Below are 18,231 nucleotides of genomic sequence, written 5' to 3'. Positions count from 1 at the left end.
TGATGACATTAGTGTGGGTTTATATGTGGGTGCATTGTTTTTGGTGACATCACAAAAGTAGTTTTTGCAACCTCTGTTTCCAAATATGGACTGGGGAGTGACCAAAACATTTAGACGTTTAACAATATCTACTTTTTATATCAAAAACGAAAGATAAGAAAATTTGTTTTTTCCTGATATGGGCACTTTAAGACAATTTAGAAATGACAGAAAGCAGTTTGTTTTCACTGTCTGTTTAATGTGATGGTTTGATGTCAAATAAATATATTAAGCTATAGGCTTGTTATTCAATTACTCCTCTTAGTCTAGACTTTATTACCCTGTAATAACTATAATTAATTTGGTTATTAATTATTTAGTTACTGTTAGATTTAGGTTTTGTAATTATGGTAGTGAGGAAGGGACCTTGTAAATCCCATACGTCAGTACCATACATACTTGTTTACATATATTGAGCATGCATGGTACATATAATGCACAGTGCTGGGTGAAAGTCTTGAAAACTGTTTAAAACAATTTACTATGGCAGTAAGAACAATATTGCTGTTGTTGGAAGAAAACCTTGTATCTCCAAAATGATAACTTTACAGAAAAGGAAAAAACCTACTTTACTTTTAATGTAAGTCAATGGAATCAGACTTCTTTCCAAGTCATTTTGGGTCATTTCTTTTGGTCCATTCATCACGAAATTTACACACAATGTAAAGGGCAACAGACATTTTCAAATTATGTCAAAAACGACAAAAATGGAGATACAAGATTTTTTCGGACAGCAGCGATATATAACATTAATAACATTGTAATAAATACAAATAAACATCAATAGGTAAAATTAATTATTAGATTTTTATTTGTATTCATTCGAAAGTTGGCACTTTTTAACAAGTAAATGCTATATGATATATATATATGTGTGTGTGTATATATATATATATATATATATATACATCTATACATATATATATGAGAGAGAGAGAGAGAGAGAGAACTTTACAGGAGGAGAAAAAAAAACCTCAACTTTGAATGGGAGTTAACGGAACAAGATGAAGAAGTTATTTTGGATTATTTCTATTGGTCGTGACAGGCTGGTGACTAGCAATAATATGTAATAAAATACATTATTACCACTAAATCATTTTCCAACATGACAAGACTATAATTCGGATTAATTCCATGAAACATGAAAATAAATAAACCGCTCCACATTTTCTACTTTTTATAGTCGTACATTGACTAACTCTGTTGTTTTGCTGCTCCTCAGGCACGTACCAGGGACAGTGGATGGGTGGGATGCGGCACGGTTATGGAGTCAGGCAGAGCGTTCCATACGGAATGGCTACAGTGATCCGCTCTCCTCTCCGGACCTCACTGGCGTCCCTGCGGAGTGTCCAGAGTAATGGCGCAGTGGTGCCGGACACAGCAGCTGAGCAGCCAGTCAGCACCCGTGGTGGCTTTGTGCTCAACTTCCACAGTGACAGCGAGGTGCTGGCAGGCAGGAAAAAGAAGCCAGGCCTTTTCCGGCGGGGCTCGCTGTTTGGAAGTCTGCGGCAGCTCCGCAAGTCTGAGTCCAAAAGCTCCATCTCCAGCAAGAGGAGCTCAGCCATGAGCCGCATCAGCTCCAGCGATGGCAACTCCACCATCAGCTACGGTGATGGAGAGGCAACTGACGAATTCCCACCGATGGAGGACAATGTGGACGCCACTACCACCGAGTCGTACATGGGCGAGTGGAAGAACGACAAGCGCAACGGATTTGGCATCAGCGAGCGATCCAACGGCATGAAGTATGAAGGGGAGTGGCTGAACAACAAGCGGCATGGATACGGATGCACCGTTTTTCCGGATGGAACCAGGGAAGAAGGAAAGTACAAAAACAACGTTCTGGTGCGCGGGATACGGAAGCAGATAATTCCACTCAAAAATCCCAAGACCAAAGAGAAAGTGGAGCGGGCCGTGGAGGGAGCCAGGAGGGCCGCCGCCATCGCCAGGACAAAAGTGGAAATAGCAGCTTCAAGGTTGGTGACCTTTTGGTGCAAGTCAGCTTTGTGATGATATGAGGTACACTCTTAAACCTGAAGTCATACATTAAAACACAACAGTATCATCTGTGTTGAATAAAAAATTGTTCAATATTTTTGCATATCCAAGAAACTACTGGAATGGAACAAGAGCGTCACTAATCCTCAACACTTATTAAGAAAGTGAACCTTGTCTCCCCCCTTCTACTCTGCACACTGTATCTATGTTTTGTGAGAGAGAAGCTCCCACTGTAACTTTAATAATCAGAAAAAGTCTATCACTCCGGCACTAGTCAATGAATTTCACTCAGATTTGAGTCTTTATCTTTTAAACTTATCGCTAAGTTAACACCAGCATCTTGTGTTAATAATAATTAATTATATTGAAGCAAACGTAGTAAAAGGTAACAGATCCACACACACAAAAAAACAGATTTACCTGCTCAGCTTTGAGTCTTTATTCTCTAAACTTATATAACTGAGGCTTCAGTGAGCTGGAATGAACCTGTGTGGTTGTACAGAAAGATGATTTAGCCTTCTTTCTAGCCTCCACTGCTAAGGATTGTGAATCAAAAGTAGCTTAAGCTAACAGCTCCACTCACAAAAACACTGTTTTACCCGCTGTTCTTTAAACTTGCATCACTGAGGCTTCAATAAACCGGAATGAACCTGTGTGGTTGTGCGTAAAGCTGTAAGCTAGCACTAGCTTCTAATGAGGATACTGAAGAATAATGCATCAGCTCCACATGCAACAACACATGATTACCTGCACATATTCGAATGTAAGCTTAAGTAAGCTGGAATGAACCTGTGCTGTGGAATGAAACTGCATGCTAAGCTACTGCAGTAGAAGGCTACTTGCTACTAGAACAGCTCTACATCATATTTGGCAGTTTGTTAGGAATGTAAATATGGAATATGGTTTATAAGTGGCATATACAATTGACATAGTTGTAATTTTAAATGCCAACATAATTTATTTGTTTTAGCTAAATAAAACATCTCAACACAAATAACACAAGAACAAGTAAGCTACATAACCATTTTCCAGCTTCTCTTTATCATTAAGACTTAAACAGGCTGTTTTGTTACTGCGCCGTTAAGACTGGTATAACATGACATAGTATATAACATATACCATGACTGACATGACATGAACAGATGGAGATAAACTGCTGTAGGCTGAATAGGTGAATATGTATATCTTGGTTTTTAATCACATCACAAAACTAATGAATTCAAAAAGAGCTGTTTTTGCATCTTTTCTTTAACTTATAATAGCCCAGGATGGACTGTTAATTTAAATAGCAGCTTTCCACCATCTGCTGATGATCAGTCTATAAGGAGGTTGATGAGTATTGATTACAGGAAGGTGAAATTTGCTGAAGTGTTCTTTTCAGTTCAGATTGATTGAGCTTTCATTCAACGAGGCGTGTGTATGTCAGCGCCTAAGAGCTGACTGATAGCAGTTAGCCGGGTTAGTGTGTTTATACAGCACACGCCCTGCATATACAGTCGTATGTAAAAGTTTGAACACCCCTGGCGAAATAATGTTTTGTTGATTTTCTAAATGAAAATGAAACTCACCTCTGCAGAGAATATGCTGAAATATGATATTTTCTACAAATTATAGTGCACAATTTCTATTTAGTTTAACTTTGGAAAAAATAAAACAAAATGTAAAATGTGCTGTTTTTCAAAATGTTAAATTCAGCAAATAAACATTAATTGTGCATACTTTGCATACAGCTGTAATTTAGAGTACCATTTATATGTTTATATCTTACTTACAATACTTTATACCTTATTCAGTTCTGCGTAAAAGAAATAAAACAGAGCTGTAGCACAGGGTGTTCCAACACACTGTGTGCGTGTGTGTGTGTGTGTCGGGGCCGCGACCTGAGATAACCACATACACACACAGCTTGGCATTTGTCCCTGTTTGGGGGAGGGGCTCCGTGTCTGTGGCTCCTTGTCTGTGGTTGCACCTACAGCGAGCAGTGGGCAGAATTACAGAGCACTGGTCATTAGTATTGGTAACGGTCATTATTTGGGCTGTAAAATTGTCTTAAACATGTTTAGTTACTGCTTAGCAAAAGCTCATTTAACATGCACACAAGCTTCACTTAGTTTAAAGCTACACTTTAAAGAATGGAGTTCTATCCAAGCCTTATTACCAAAAGGTGTTTTCACCCTTTGCTCCGTTTAGTCCAGCAGCATGACTTTCTCAAAATGACTTGCTGTAAATTTTAAAGGAGCAAACGTTGTGTGAAAATGGACAGCTTTATCAATGCTGAAAATAAAAGGAAATTCCACATATTTTTCAAATTTTTGCATAATTCAATAGTTGAGATGTGTGCTATGTATATAAAAGACACATGTAGGTTCACTGGTGGTTTTGGATAATGAAAAAAATGGCTATATTTGTGTTGTAGACATCACAATCCCCGGTTCCTATCACCACCACTGTAAAGAAATCTGAGTCTCTACAGTGAACCATTTCATGTCAAACCACTCTAAATGACAAGTCATGTATTCTTATTACTCGCAGTCTACTTTATTATAGACCTCTACTTTGTACTTCCACTCACTGGCCAGCAAGTTGGAGCTACAAGAGAGGGGTTTCTGATAAAGTTGCCAGTGGGTATAGATTCCTAAAAATCCAATCAATACACTGACCAAAACGTTTACGACCCAGTGGTGATGCTATTGAATTTCAATTAAACTCAACAGCTGTTTACTTCCCTCACAACCATACACTTTAATGTTAGTGATCCACCAAAAAAGACAAGTGGAGCATCGCTTCCGGAATCACAGGGGGCGAGCTCTCATTTGATCCACCACTTTTCACTTTTACTGAAGCGATGCCCTACCAGTTTTTGAATGATTTGAGATTGCTTGCATAGAAAACAAAAAAACACTCTCCGTAAGCTGCACAAAGTGCTGACCTATTGGCATAAACAGTCAAACTCAGAGACAGAACCAAATCTCCAAACATTGAAATCTTTGTGAGTTCACACAGAACTGCTACAGCCCACTAGCTGTCAAAAATATTGTTGTTACTGTGATACTGTGATGAAGTTTTTTACTACACCATGTAAAATTCACAGAATGTCAGTTTCAGTGTTTTGTACTGATTCTGCTAAACTAAGACATGATGTTTGTTATCTGAGCTACTTTTACCGGTAATGTTCAGGTTTCACATTACTCACACATGTAGCCCTCATATGGTATTTTATTGGGACACCCACATTCATACATGAAGCTCCTTAATTTCTGAATTGCATACAAAATACACTCTCATGACTTTTTTCTCTTGCAGAAACCGAAATTGTGACCGTAAAATACAAACTTTCTGCTTTGCTAGGTATGCTGGATCGCCTTTGTTCTGTTCACATGACTCCTCCTTTTAACTTTCTGGATATTGTACTGGGTCTCTTGCAGGTAAATTGCAGTGTTAACTAGGTCTGGAACAACTAATCAAAATATTGATAATGTTGATAATAAAAAATATTCTTGATGTAATAGATTAGTTGGATTGATGACATTTGCGCATCCCGTTTATATCACGCGATTGAAAGAGTGAAATACAGATAGCGTGAACTGCAGTACAGGGTTGCGCCCGACCCAAGAATCAAAACCTATGAAACCTCTTCACTTTAATCTCATAGAAAAAGAGTACGACTTGCAGCACGACAATCAGGTGTGAGTCTGAGAGAGAATATACATTGCATTCACAGCAGAAACTTGACATAGTGGGATACTAATATCCATAACACTTTACTGTAGGGTACTGTTCATAAGGCTACATGACACCTACATTAGCTTGTCATGACAACTGACATAACCTTTCATAAATGTTATAAATGCTTATTCTAGTAGGTGTCATTTGCTATAAAGGTTACATTTGCCATTATGACAGATAAATTGGAATAAGCATTCATAAACGTTTATGCTTTAGGGTTAAGCTTATGTATTGTCATGTAGCCTTATGAACAGTACCCTACAGTAAAGTGTTATTATACCATACTATAATGTCTTATTAAAACTGTATTCAGAAGTAAAAATCACTGTCTGCTTTTCAGCTGATTCTGTTTTAGTTTAGCAGGTAGATTTAGCAGCACTGGCTGAAGGGATGAGCTGCATTTTGAAAGTGTCGGTCTAAACTGCTCGAGTAAACTCTGTGGTAATAGGGGCTACTTGTGCGCTAGTGCACTCAGACTAGCTTGGGTGTTTATTCTTTTTTTCTCCAGGTTTTAGCCTCCTGTCCATACGAACACAGAGCCCTAGGTAACTTTATAAAACTCTATATTCAGTATTTGAATGTGTTCAGTATATTTGAATATGCTGACAAGCCATGCATGGTTTTTTGTCGTTTAACATGTGATGAGCTGTTTTAGGTCTCCGTATCTGATGTGGCTGATTACTAGACTGTTGTGATCAGTAATGTCAAATTTCATTGATGTAATTGAGCTGTTTAATTTATTTTTGCTTTATCATTAGAGGAGAAATACAGAAAAGCAGCAATCTTGGACTGCCATGTGAGATTTGTTTGTGTTGTTCCTTCACTGTTCCTGCACCTTTAGAGAGCAGTGCAGATGAAAAGTCCTTTTCAGAGACTATGAATAAGAAGATAGGGTAGATGTTTTCATGTTTTTTGGATAAAACGAGGACAATTCTTGTATTTTCAGTGTGTTAAATAAATGTTATGGGCAACATTATAATTACCTGCGAGTTTTTGTTTCCAAACTAATCGATTAATCAAAGTCATTCTGGACCAACTGGGAACTGAATATGTGAAAGGGCCTTAAACTCTGTCACTGTTTATGAATGGGGTTATTGTTTTATATAACCATAACATATGCTACACTCATATGCAAAAGTATGGTTGCCACCCAGCCAAATTACATTATATATTTTTTCTCATATGCAAATAAATAGAAATTTCGCACGAAGATTTGCAGAAAAATACTATATTTAAGTGTGTTCATAATAAGCGACCCCCTTGTAATGGAAGATGAAAACTCCCTCTTTTTTTCCTAATAGTCACTCTCTCTCCTTTACTCTCTCTCTCTCTCTCTCTCTCTCTCTGTGTATGTTGTTTTAAATGCAGTGGTGGGTCAGCAGTCTCCCGTCAGTGACTAAATAAGGGCAGGCAGGGGGTCAGTTTATCAGTGCCGGACAGAAATACACGACACTGCAGTGGCAGTTGAAACAGCTCTTCAGCACTGTGGAGCGATCAGCAGGCTGGTGTGCTGAAGGAGTGTGTGTTTATCTTGCACTGCTCTGCTGTTTTATGTAGTGGGTGTGTGTGCTGGTCTTAAGCGTCCACTCTGGAGTAGTGAAAAATCAAAAAAAAATAATGAATATACTTTCTGATAACATCCACAATGATTGCATGGTGATGATGGACATTTTAAAATCTATGTGAATGGGAAATTATGAACACCACATCAGATTACATGTTTTGTTGATTGTCTAAGAGAAAATAAGTTAGCACGTCCTCTATTTGGAAATATTTAAATATGGCATCTTTCTGTAAATTTTAGTGCACAGTCTCTGTTTAACATATTGAAAAAAACATAAAATATAAATTGTGCCATAACTTTTGCATAGAAATAGGCCACATTTTAAGACCAAATAGGCCACATTTTTTTCCAGTATGTTAAATTCAGCAAATAAACAAAACAGATGCTGTAATTGTATATTAAATTGTGCAGAAGTGTGTTCGCTGTAGAGGATGTGTAAACTTATTTTCACTAAGAAAATCAACAACACATGTAATTTGACCAGGGCCGCCTAAACGCTTGGATACAACTGTATGTGTGTGTTTGTATAAATGTCACAATATGGTAGAAAACTGTGTGGACCTTTTATTAGGGTACGATTTACAAATCTTATTGGTAATTCGATTAGATCATGTAGAAAAAGGATGATTTACTAATTATTATTATTATTATTATTATTATTATGTTATTATTGTGTATATATTACACATACATATCTTCATTATATATGATATATTTCCTGTTTTGTTTGGAATAGCGTTTTGTGTTAGTAGAGTGTTTCTAACCACATTATTTGAGCTGAAATGAATGTGGTGTAGTGACAGGTTGTGACGGTGTTGTGTTTCAGTGTTGCTCTGTGTCTGAGTGAGCAGTATTAACAGGTTAACAGGTCCAGGCTGACGGATTCTCAATGAACAGCTCAGATCAGGTGTGTGTGAATGCCTCTGCAGCCAGATCACATTGTCAACACACAGTGTCTCCTGCACTTCAGCACTGCTGACACACTGAGTTCACTTCATAATATCGAAATATATCATAATATATAAAATAAAAGCTCTCATCTATCTTGAGTAATACGGTATGACTGTGATATTGGAGCTGTGCGTATTGTTTGAGAGCCATAATGATCTTCAACTGTATAAGCAGCTGGAGACTCCAAAACCACACAAGCAATCCACACAATTGATTAATTTACCAGTATGTTATCCTCTGTTTCCACTGATTTTGATCATTTTGTTATTGCTGGTGATTTTAACATCTATATTGACAATTCCAATGGCGATTATACCAGGGAATGGATAAGATTGCACTAGTTAAAGTTAAAACTATGCCTTGCCAACAGAGTTGACAAACTAAGTAAGTCACTTACATATACGGCTCCTGAATTAGTATCAACTAAGAAACGTAATGAGTTTGTATACTTTTTTAACAGTAAAATCCATTATATCAAACAAGCCATTAACACACCTATATCCACCAAAGAGCTCATGACCTCTCCATCACCACATAAAGATATCATGGTTAAAATGTCCCAATTTAGTGCTATCAATAATGAAATTTTATTTGATACATTGAGTCATCTCAAGTCCTCCGCTTGTAGTCTTGACATGTTACCAACTGACATTTTAAAGAACGTGTTTCACTCAATAACAGCGGACATACTTCAGATGGTAAATACTTCACTCATGTCGGCCTTTTCCTAACAACTTAACTGCAGTTGTAAAGCCTTTCTTAAAAACCAAAAAATATGAGAGCAACTCTACAGAGTAATTACAGACCGATCTCAAATCTACCTTTCATTGGAAAAAAATTGTAAGCAACTTGCTGGCTTTCTGTCCTTAAATTGCTGTCTAGACCAGGAGTGTCCAATCTTATCCGAAAAGGGCCAGTGTGGCTGCAGGTTTTCATTGCAACAAAGCAGGAGCACACCTGATTAGTTGTTTAAAGACTGAAACTGACTGATTAAACAAGTGAAATCAGGTGTGCTCTTCTTGTCTGGAATGAAAACCTGCACCCACACTGGCCCTTTGTGAATAAGATCGGACACCCCTGGTCTAGACAAATTTCAGTCAGGTTTTCAGCCTAATTATAGTACTGAGACAGCTCTAATTAAGGTTATTAATGACATTTATTTAAATACAGACTACTGCTCGATCTCAGTGCTGCCTTTTGATACCATTGACCATAAAATTCTCATAGATAGACTTGAGAACTGGGTTGGTCTCGCAGGAACTGTCCTAAAATGGCTCAGAGAGAGTGCCAGTGACCTGTGGTGTCCCCAAGGGTTCAATTCTTGGGCCACTCTAATTTATACATGCTGCCTCTTGGCCAAATACTACAAGACTAGGGGATATCTTACCACAGCTATGCAGATGATACTCAGATCTGCTTGGCCCTCTCCCCAAACAACTATGGTCCCCTCGACTCACTTTGTAAGTGCCTTAAGCACATCATTAACGGGATGGAACAAAACTTTCTGCAGTTGGATAAACATAAAACAGAGATTATGCCTATTTAGATTCAAGAGCCCTAAAATCTAAAGAACTAGTATGTAACCTTGGTGTACTAATGGAATCTTAGTTTTAGCAATCATGTCAAAGCAGTTACTAAATCAGCATTTTATCACCTTAAAAACTTCAACAAGATCAGAGATTTTTCGACTGAACCAGACCTGGAGAAACTCATCCACGCCTTTATTTCAAGTAGGATTGATGAGTGTAATGGTCTCCTAACTGGACTCCCAAAAAAGACAATCAAACAGCTTCAGCTGATTCAGAATGTAGCTGCCAGAGTCTCACTAGGAGTAAAAGAAGGGAACACATCACCCCCATTCTTAAATCTTTACTCTGGCTACCAGTCTGTTACAGAATAGACTTTAAGATACTATTACTGGTCTATAAATCACTCAAAAGTATAGGGCCAGCACATTTATCTGATATGCTGCAGTGATATGAGCCGAGCAGAACTTTCAGATCATTAGGAACTATTCAGTTAGTCCTGCCGAAGGCAAAGACTAAACATGGTTAAGCAGCGTTTAGATACTAGTGTGCCCTGAATTGGAACCTGTTAACGGAGAACATTAGACGAGCCCTGACACTAGACACTTTTAAATCCAGGCTTAAAATGTAAAATTTGATAATTAAGATAATATAAGATAATTTGATTATCTTTCTCATTTGAAATCTATTGTTTTAATCATGTTTTTTAATTTCTATTCTGCTTCACTTTACTTTTTTTATTCTCCTTTACTTTTTATATGACTTCGTATTTTCTCATTTATAAAGCACTTTGAATGACAGCAGTGTAGAAAGCAGTGTGAAAGGTGCTATATAAATAAACTTGCTTTGCATTGCCTTAGTATGACAGTGATACTGTATGACTGTAATGACAGTGATATTGTATGATTGTATAATAGACACTATGACAGTATGACTGATTCGGTATTGCTGTATGACAGTGATCCTATCCTATTACTGTATACCTATAAGACAGTATGTCTGCATGACAGTATGACTGTGACAGTAGGGCTGTATTTCTGTATGACTGTATGATGGTGATACTGTGCTGAGTGTGCTTTACTGTACAGAAATATTACACAGCACACTTCATGGCCATTAAAATATCATCTGCCTTGAAGCTCTATGAATAGCATGGTGAGATTATGGCTGTGAAGTGCATCGCTTTCACAAACTCACCAAGGAATGTGGAGTGGAGTGATGCTAATAGAGACAAGTAGGATTTTCTCCGCCAACATATAGGTGGTTGATGTTCACAGTGGAAATTTGCACTTCTCTACTGTTACAGGAACTTTTTTTTCTAATTAAAAAAATGTATTTCCTAAAAAATTACTGATATTCTTAGTGACCTTGATTTGGAACTCAAGCGCTGTAATTAATGAATGAATGAATTAATCTGGGTAATCTACCTAGCTATATAAATTACAATTAATTCATTTGTACCATTAATTAACTAATTAATGGTACAAAATTAGGCTTTTTATTTCATTAACTAGTTATTTATCCTAGAACCTCTTTTAGCCAACTGGGACATCACATCTTTTTTGACATAAACGCTAAAATAAACCCTAAAATTAAGTATTTATTTAAAACAAAGACTGAAAGGAAAAAACTATTAATGTAAAATATATTAGTAGTTTATCATGAAGGAAAATCAAGTCAGATTTATTCAGCATTATGTGTTTTTCAGGCAAGCAGTGCATTAAATATTGTTCAAATTCAAAATAAAAAAAAATATTAACTGTATCAATGCCTACTTTATTAATGCTATATTATGAACTTTATTAATGCTACCATATTAATTTTATTAATGCTTCACACCATTCATGCTCCATACTTTTACCATACCATCTGATACTATGATAAATTAGCAGAATATTGTAGTAGTGAATTTTATCCAAACTGGCACTACAATAAAGTTATTCTGGTATATATATGAATGTGTTAACATATTTACAGAAAATCATAAACTACTACTACTACTACTACTAATAATAATAATAATAATAAATGTTGCATTGATGTGGTCACCTTCCTTGTGTGGGGCATTATAATGCCAGTTCCAGTGTCCAGACCTACAGTCAAATGTCTGGGCTGAAACTGACCTTTTAATTGAAGCGTGTTAGTGGAACTACTGAATCCTTTTAAGAGAGAATGCATGTAGTGACGTAAGTGGGATATTCATGTACGCACAGACATTTGAGGTTGCTTTCAGAATCAGTGAGTATTTATAAACATGAACAGTCTGAAGTGTATTACAGTTATGCTGTCCCTGTTCATAAAGTAATGCCACATGAATCCCAGAGATGTTTGGGTCGTTAGGTTCACCGTTAGAGCTTATTAGAGGGCTTAGGTTTAGGTATATTTATTCATTTGGTTATTTACTTCTAATTTGAAATACAATTCAGTGTATTTTAGTGAAGGATACTGCTTAGATTTCAATCAAACACAAACCAGTTGTGTTCAAACTTTTGCACTTTTGCAGCTGTGTTGTACTTGTCACCGCAGCCGAATCAACGTGATTTGTTAAAGACCCTGATAAACAAGGGTGGTGCTGCTACCCGGTGTGATGCGCTGAGTGTGTGCTATGTGTGCTGAGGAGCGTGTGGGTTTGTTTGCTCACTGATTTAAGGCGGTCGAGTGGAAGCACTCATTTGTTTGAATGGAGGGGGGCGGAGTCAGACCAGCTCAGTTAAACATAAGTTGACCACTGGTTGCCAGGCGATGTGACCTTTCCTCCACTGGGTCAGCTTGCGGATGCCGAGTGTGTGCTCAAATCAGTGCAGGACACTCAGCTTAGTGAGACGGTGTGTGTGTGTTCTTCATTTTGAGTCTTTGTATTTGCTTGATAATAATTGCTAGCACTGATAACACAAAGCCAGACGAAATGGCCAGATGCCTGACCAAGTGCTAGAACGTTGCCATGGAGATTGTTCCACTCGTTATGTCAGGCTCGTTCAGCTTTTTTCCACATTAGTGAAGAAAGTGAGAGTGAGAGAGAGAGAAGGAGAGAGAGAAACTTGGTATATTTGTACATGGTGTTAAATTATGCCTGGCCCACACCACAGCGTTTAAAAAATCCTAACCAAAAACGTGAAAGACCGCGTATATAATGACATTTTTCACCAATCTTTTTGTCCTTGGTTGCTGTTAGTCATCAGAGTCCCCACACTATATGATCTGCCCTGAATGAAACACTACACACTACACAAAACAAGAGTCCCGACCAGTGGTTCCAGTTCACGAAACCTTGCGGAAGTTTCTCACAAACTGCTACATCGTGGGATTTCTCGCAGACCAACGTGACTTTAGATCTAAATAAATGCGGCAGGTGACAGCAAGGCTTTTGTGATGTGTGCTTTCAGACAGAAGAAAAGCTAAGCGCAAGAAAAATATGTGGTTGAAGCCATCACTGAAAATAAAGGGTCAATAGGGCTTCTACATACTGCAGTGTGAACTGGAGGTGAATACATACATACGTAGATATATATAACACTGTTGTCGGAAGAAAACCTCGTATCTGCAAAATGATAACTTTACAAGGGAAGGAAAAAACCTACCTAAGTCATTTTGGGTCATTTCTTTTAGTCCGTTCATCATGAAATTCACACACAATGTAAAGGGTAACAGGTATTTTCAAATTATGTCAGAAACTAAAAACGTCAAAAATGGAGATACAAGGTTTTCGTCCGACGATACACAAATGAGGTGAATACATACATAAGTATGTCCATACACACCGTTCAGCTCTCTCTCACATGGTTTAGAACACAGTATTACTCACTATGAACTATACAAGCAGAAAAAACTTCTCTGAGTAGCTAAAAGAAGAGGCATTCGGGATAACCGAGAATCACGTCTTTCCTGGGCACAATTTTGTATAATTCCATGCAAGACGTCCAAAAAACTAGAAGATCAAGACATTATCCTATTACGGATTTGGGGACCATGTTTTCTGCACAAATGAGCCCCAACTGTGTATATCCAAACCTGAATATACACAAGGACAAATGCCTCAGTTGGATGCTAGACAAACCAGTGACTTGCTGAACCCTCTTAGCTACAAACAGCATGACAGTTAATGAGCATAACAAAGATGGAGAAAAAGTAAACACTTTTGATTCACTTATTAGAGGCGTCATCTGTAAAACTTACTTGGTATAGCTGTAGATTTTAGAATATCTCGCTGGAGACCTTCCTTGTAAACATCAGGTGAAAAATGATCACCACATACACAGAGATTTTGCGGAGTAACTTTACTGAACATCTCTGTTGCTAGTTTGTGGTTTGTTGCCAAAAAAAAAGCCACAGTTTACCCATGTCTGCATCAGTAGGAAATCAGTGGTGATGTTCCAGACTACTGATAGATCTCTTTCTGTTTTCGCAAAATGGAATGCAACACCTGATTTTCATAGGTTTATCATTATTTGTTATACAGCTTCTAACTCTCTTATTGTAAGCGAGCCACTAACACTTGGTACCTGCGTAGTGGTGTTTTACAATGTGCCCCCTGCGCTGCAGCCTCCCAGAGTTTGAAGGCACAACAGTACCGGAAAGTGAGATGATGTGTAGATGATGATGTAATTTTAATGTTAGCATCTATCTGTGCAGTTGTTTCTTTTTAGATGAGTTTTTTTGATTATGAGTTTAAGATTATGGCACAGACATGTGGAAATGGTTTGGGTGACAATTAACTTCCAGTACCTCCGTTAGCCTAGGAGCTTGAGTTCTAAAGAAGCAAAACTTGGACACCAAAAATGTTTTGGCTGATTGACTGCATCTGGGCTAAGTGGAAAATTCAGTTCATGTGTTGTTTTTTGTTTTTGTTTTTTTTTAGTTTGTGTGTTTTTATTTTAGCCTCTCTCACCGGTGCTCTCACTTCAGCAGTGCTGACAAAATGCAATTCATCCGTCCCAAACAGCACTGGAAACGGGAGCTGAGGCATGTACCAAAAAGTTAGGACTGTATTCTGTCACATCAGCCTTTACTGCTACTGCACATACAGGCTGCGTACCACTCACCTCTGAGGACACATGGTGAAGTCACACGGGATAGGTAATTTCCTCTTTTACAGATGCTGCTCTCTGAATTTATTGCTGTCCGCTTTAGCTGCATTGGTGTTTTATTCTCTCTTCCTTTAAAAAAATTACAGGCTGAATGACCTGTTGTTTTACACAGAACTCAGTGCTGCTCTAAGCATTTCAGTCCCATCCACTCTCATCTTTTCAAGGCAAATGTGGCCTTGCATCGGAAAAAACAGGATTTTGACTGGTGGCACTTGCCCTATTTTAGTGCTAGATGCTTCGGTAGATGTTAGAGGTTCATCTCCATCCTCTCTACATTATTTTAGCCACATCCCTGCATTTTAGAGCAGGAAATGAGGCTGCATCCTTGTCCCTCATGGTCACGTGGTGAGCAGTTAGATCTCATTGTTTTGAAGTAAATAAATCCCAAAGCCTGAAAATCAGTGTGTAAAATTAAAAATTGTCACTACAGAAAAACATATTTTCTGCAATTAAGGAAACTTTATTCATGTGTTAATGAAAATATTAGGATATTTTGTGTGTATAGCTGTTCAAAGCTGTGTTTGCTAGTCATATACTGCCACTGTTTTTGAGTTCTGCTCGAAATGAGCTAGAATATTCACAACTGAAACATTTGGTAAAGTTTCTGTAGTCTTCTGATTGTTTTGGTAGTGTTTTTGCGCAACACTGATGCATGTCCTATCCCAGTAGAATTCTCATCTCATTATTTTAAACAAATTGTCCCAGATACCAAAAGAAAAAAAAAATTCTTGTTGCAGTATTGTAGGTTGTTGTGTTATGGTGGGTTGAGGTAAAATTAGACAGTTTTACTAAGGCTTATTATTTAGTAACTAGAGCGACTACAACCTAAACTGGCTCTTCCTATATTCTTACAGTTTTAGTTTGTAGAAGCGTGTAGTAAAACTTTGGACCGCCAATGATCTGTGGAGCAGTGGAACTGCATTCTCTGGAGTGATGGAGCTCCTTCCAGTACCCTTGGGATGATTTAGAGTGGCATTTAATACCTAGAACTAATCATCCAACATCAGAACCTGATCTCACTAATGCTCTTGTGGCTGAATTCAGTCAAATCCTCACAGCAGTGTTCCAGCATTTTAGTGTAAAGTCTTCCCAGAAGAAGCTGGTGCTCACAAGGTGCCTCTCAGCCAATAACACTGTGAGGTGGGAGCTAAATGTGGTATATTACAGTATTTTTCTGTACTATTATGGTATTTTTCATTATTCCATTGCTTATAGGGGAATTACACTTTTTTTCCAAAATTTCTGCATAATTCAGTGGTTGAGGTGTAAACAAAGTAAAATATAGTTTCATGTGAAATTGTTCACTGAAAACAGATTTGTTTACATTTGGTCACAATGTCTACAGCACAAGTAACAGTAGTTACTTGCTGTGCATTACCATTGCAATCAATGTGTTCCACACATCTGTGTTTCATTCCAATGTGCAAATAGCTGTCATCACACTGGGCACAAATAATTGTACAATAATTTGAGTGTTGGTTGTAGCTTTTAGTAATCAAAGGCATATTGAGGTAATCTTTAATTTCCTGTAGCAGGAGACTCTAACATGAAACCAAATGCATACAGCATATGCTTGCCTATGTGTTAATTGTATAACTGTGTCTGATTTTAGGTCTGCAGAGCGTTACACTGATAATTATATTGCTGTACATCGTTAACATCGTTAATGTGTGACTAATTGTTAAGAAAGGAATATCTGCACATTTACATATACCTGCATATCTGCAAATTTACAGTAATCTTATTCAGAGTGGCCTACAGTAAAAGGCACTCAGGCCATGCTAGCTTGGATGATACAATCAAGTAATTTGTAAAATAAACAGTAATCTTGAAAGCTAAAAATGCAAAACGTACAATTGCTGCAATTCTCCAGATATGGCATGATATAAGGTTGTAGTCTGTTGCTGACAACAGTACAGTCATCATCCATAAATTAAAATCAGACAGCTGAGGTGGACCTTACAAAGATTAAGAAAACAACACCAGCAGACTGAAAACATAAACCTTGTTGAGTTGTTACATAATCTCTAATAGACTTGCTTGTGGTTTATAAACTCTGTATAAAATCTGTAATCATGGACTAAAGTAGCCTAGCATAACTAAAAACAGTAGCAGCAGCCACCATGAAGCCTCAATTTTGTCTCTGCTTTTGTCCATTTTTATGCAAAACTAAAGAAACAAACTTCAGACACTAAACATGTCTTGGCTGACCGACTATATTTGTGGTGAGAAATAATGCAAATTAGCTTTTTCTCCAAAATATTTCATTAGCAGCCCGAAGAGAGTCTGACCGGGTCTGTGGGCAGAAAGGAGGTCACATGCAGGAGGTGAAATTCAAGAGCGTGATGAAATTAGAGGGTGCTGAGGCATACCTTCAGGTTTAAAATACCCAGAAGTCTTGCAGAGGGCACGCGCAGAAATTAGTGTACATACAGCAGGGAGAATGTTTTGTTGCAGGTTTGAAGCACTAAATAATTAAACTATTCAAGGAATGTTGAAGTCAGTTTTATTTGATTCAGTTTGATTATATTGGTACAATCTGTAAATTATGGGGTTGTGTTCTGGGGGCAACTGGACTCTCCAAATTAAGACTTCTCCTCCATATATAACGTATATATAAAAGAAGCAGGTAATCTACAATGTGTTGACAATATAACTTATTAGAAACATGCATTAACCAAATAAAGAGCATTTTACACATGCAGTCAGATTATACAGAGAACACACTGAATAACTTGCATTATTTGCTGGAAAAAAAACTTTAAATATAAAATGAGCCATAACTTCTGCATAGGCCACATTTTATGTTTTGTTCCTTTCCCGATATGTTAAAGTAAGCAAATAAACAATAATTGTGCATTAAAATGTGTAGAAGTGTGTTCTCTGTAGAGGACATGTTTCACTCAGAAAATCAGCAAAACAGAAATTTGACCAAGGGCGCTCAAACTTTTGCATACAACTGTATATGAGTTTGGACCATTAAAGGAAATTGTATATATAAGAATGAAGACTAAGGTTTATATTTTACATCACTGGAACTCATACGCCCTCACTGACCTCACAATGAGGTTTTCCTCACTTCTTACACAAGCGTCGGGTTCACTCCGCTCCCAGCGGCGCCACACAGACCCTCAGAATAGCGGAAACAGGCGGTCACGCGTGTGAAAATGCCAGGCTGAGTGCTCTTTGTCCAGCAGTGCTGAACTATTCTGGACTCCAGACTGGACTCTCATGCATTTTAATAGATGGAGAAATCGTTTAAACAGACTCCACTTTGTCCAGAAATAAGTTTGAAGAAGTCGTAAACACATAAACATGGACATCCATCATGATCATCAAAGAG

At 37.6% G+C, this 18,231-nt stretch overlaps 1 protein-coding gene across 2 annotated transcripts in view; it reads left to right on the top strand.

The window, feature by feature from the left end:
• The window catches only part of jph1a (junctophilin 1a), a 46,682-nt gene that overhangs the window by 2,639 nt on the left and 25,812 nt on the right, over window positions 1–18,231 (top strand). For both annotated transcript variants that reach the window (XM_036558022.1, XM_036558021.1), the window contains exon 2: window positions 1,262–2,015. In XM_036558022.1, coding sequence (XP_036413915.1) covers window positions 1,262–2,015 — 754 coding nt within the window. The remainder of the gene's footprint in view (window positions 1–1,261; window positions 2,016–18,231) is intronic.

This window comes from Colossoma macropomum, unplaced genomic scaffold, assembly GCF_904425465.1.
Source record: "Colossoma macropomum unplaced genomic scaffold, Colossoma_macropomum, whole genome shotgun sequence".
In the NCBI taxonomy this organism is placed as follows: domain Eukaryota; kingdom Metazoa; phylum Chordata; class Actinopteri; order Characiformes; family Serrasalmidae; genus Colossoma; species Colossoma macropomum.
This window is presented reverse-complemented; position numbering and strand designations above follow the sequence as displayed.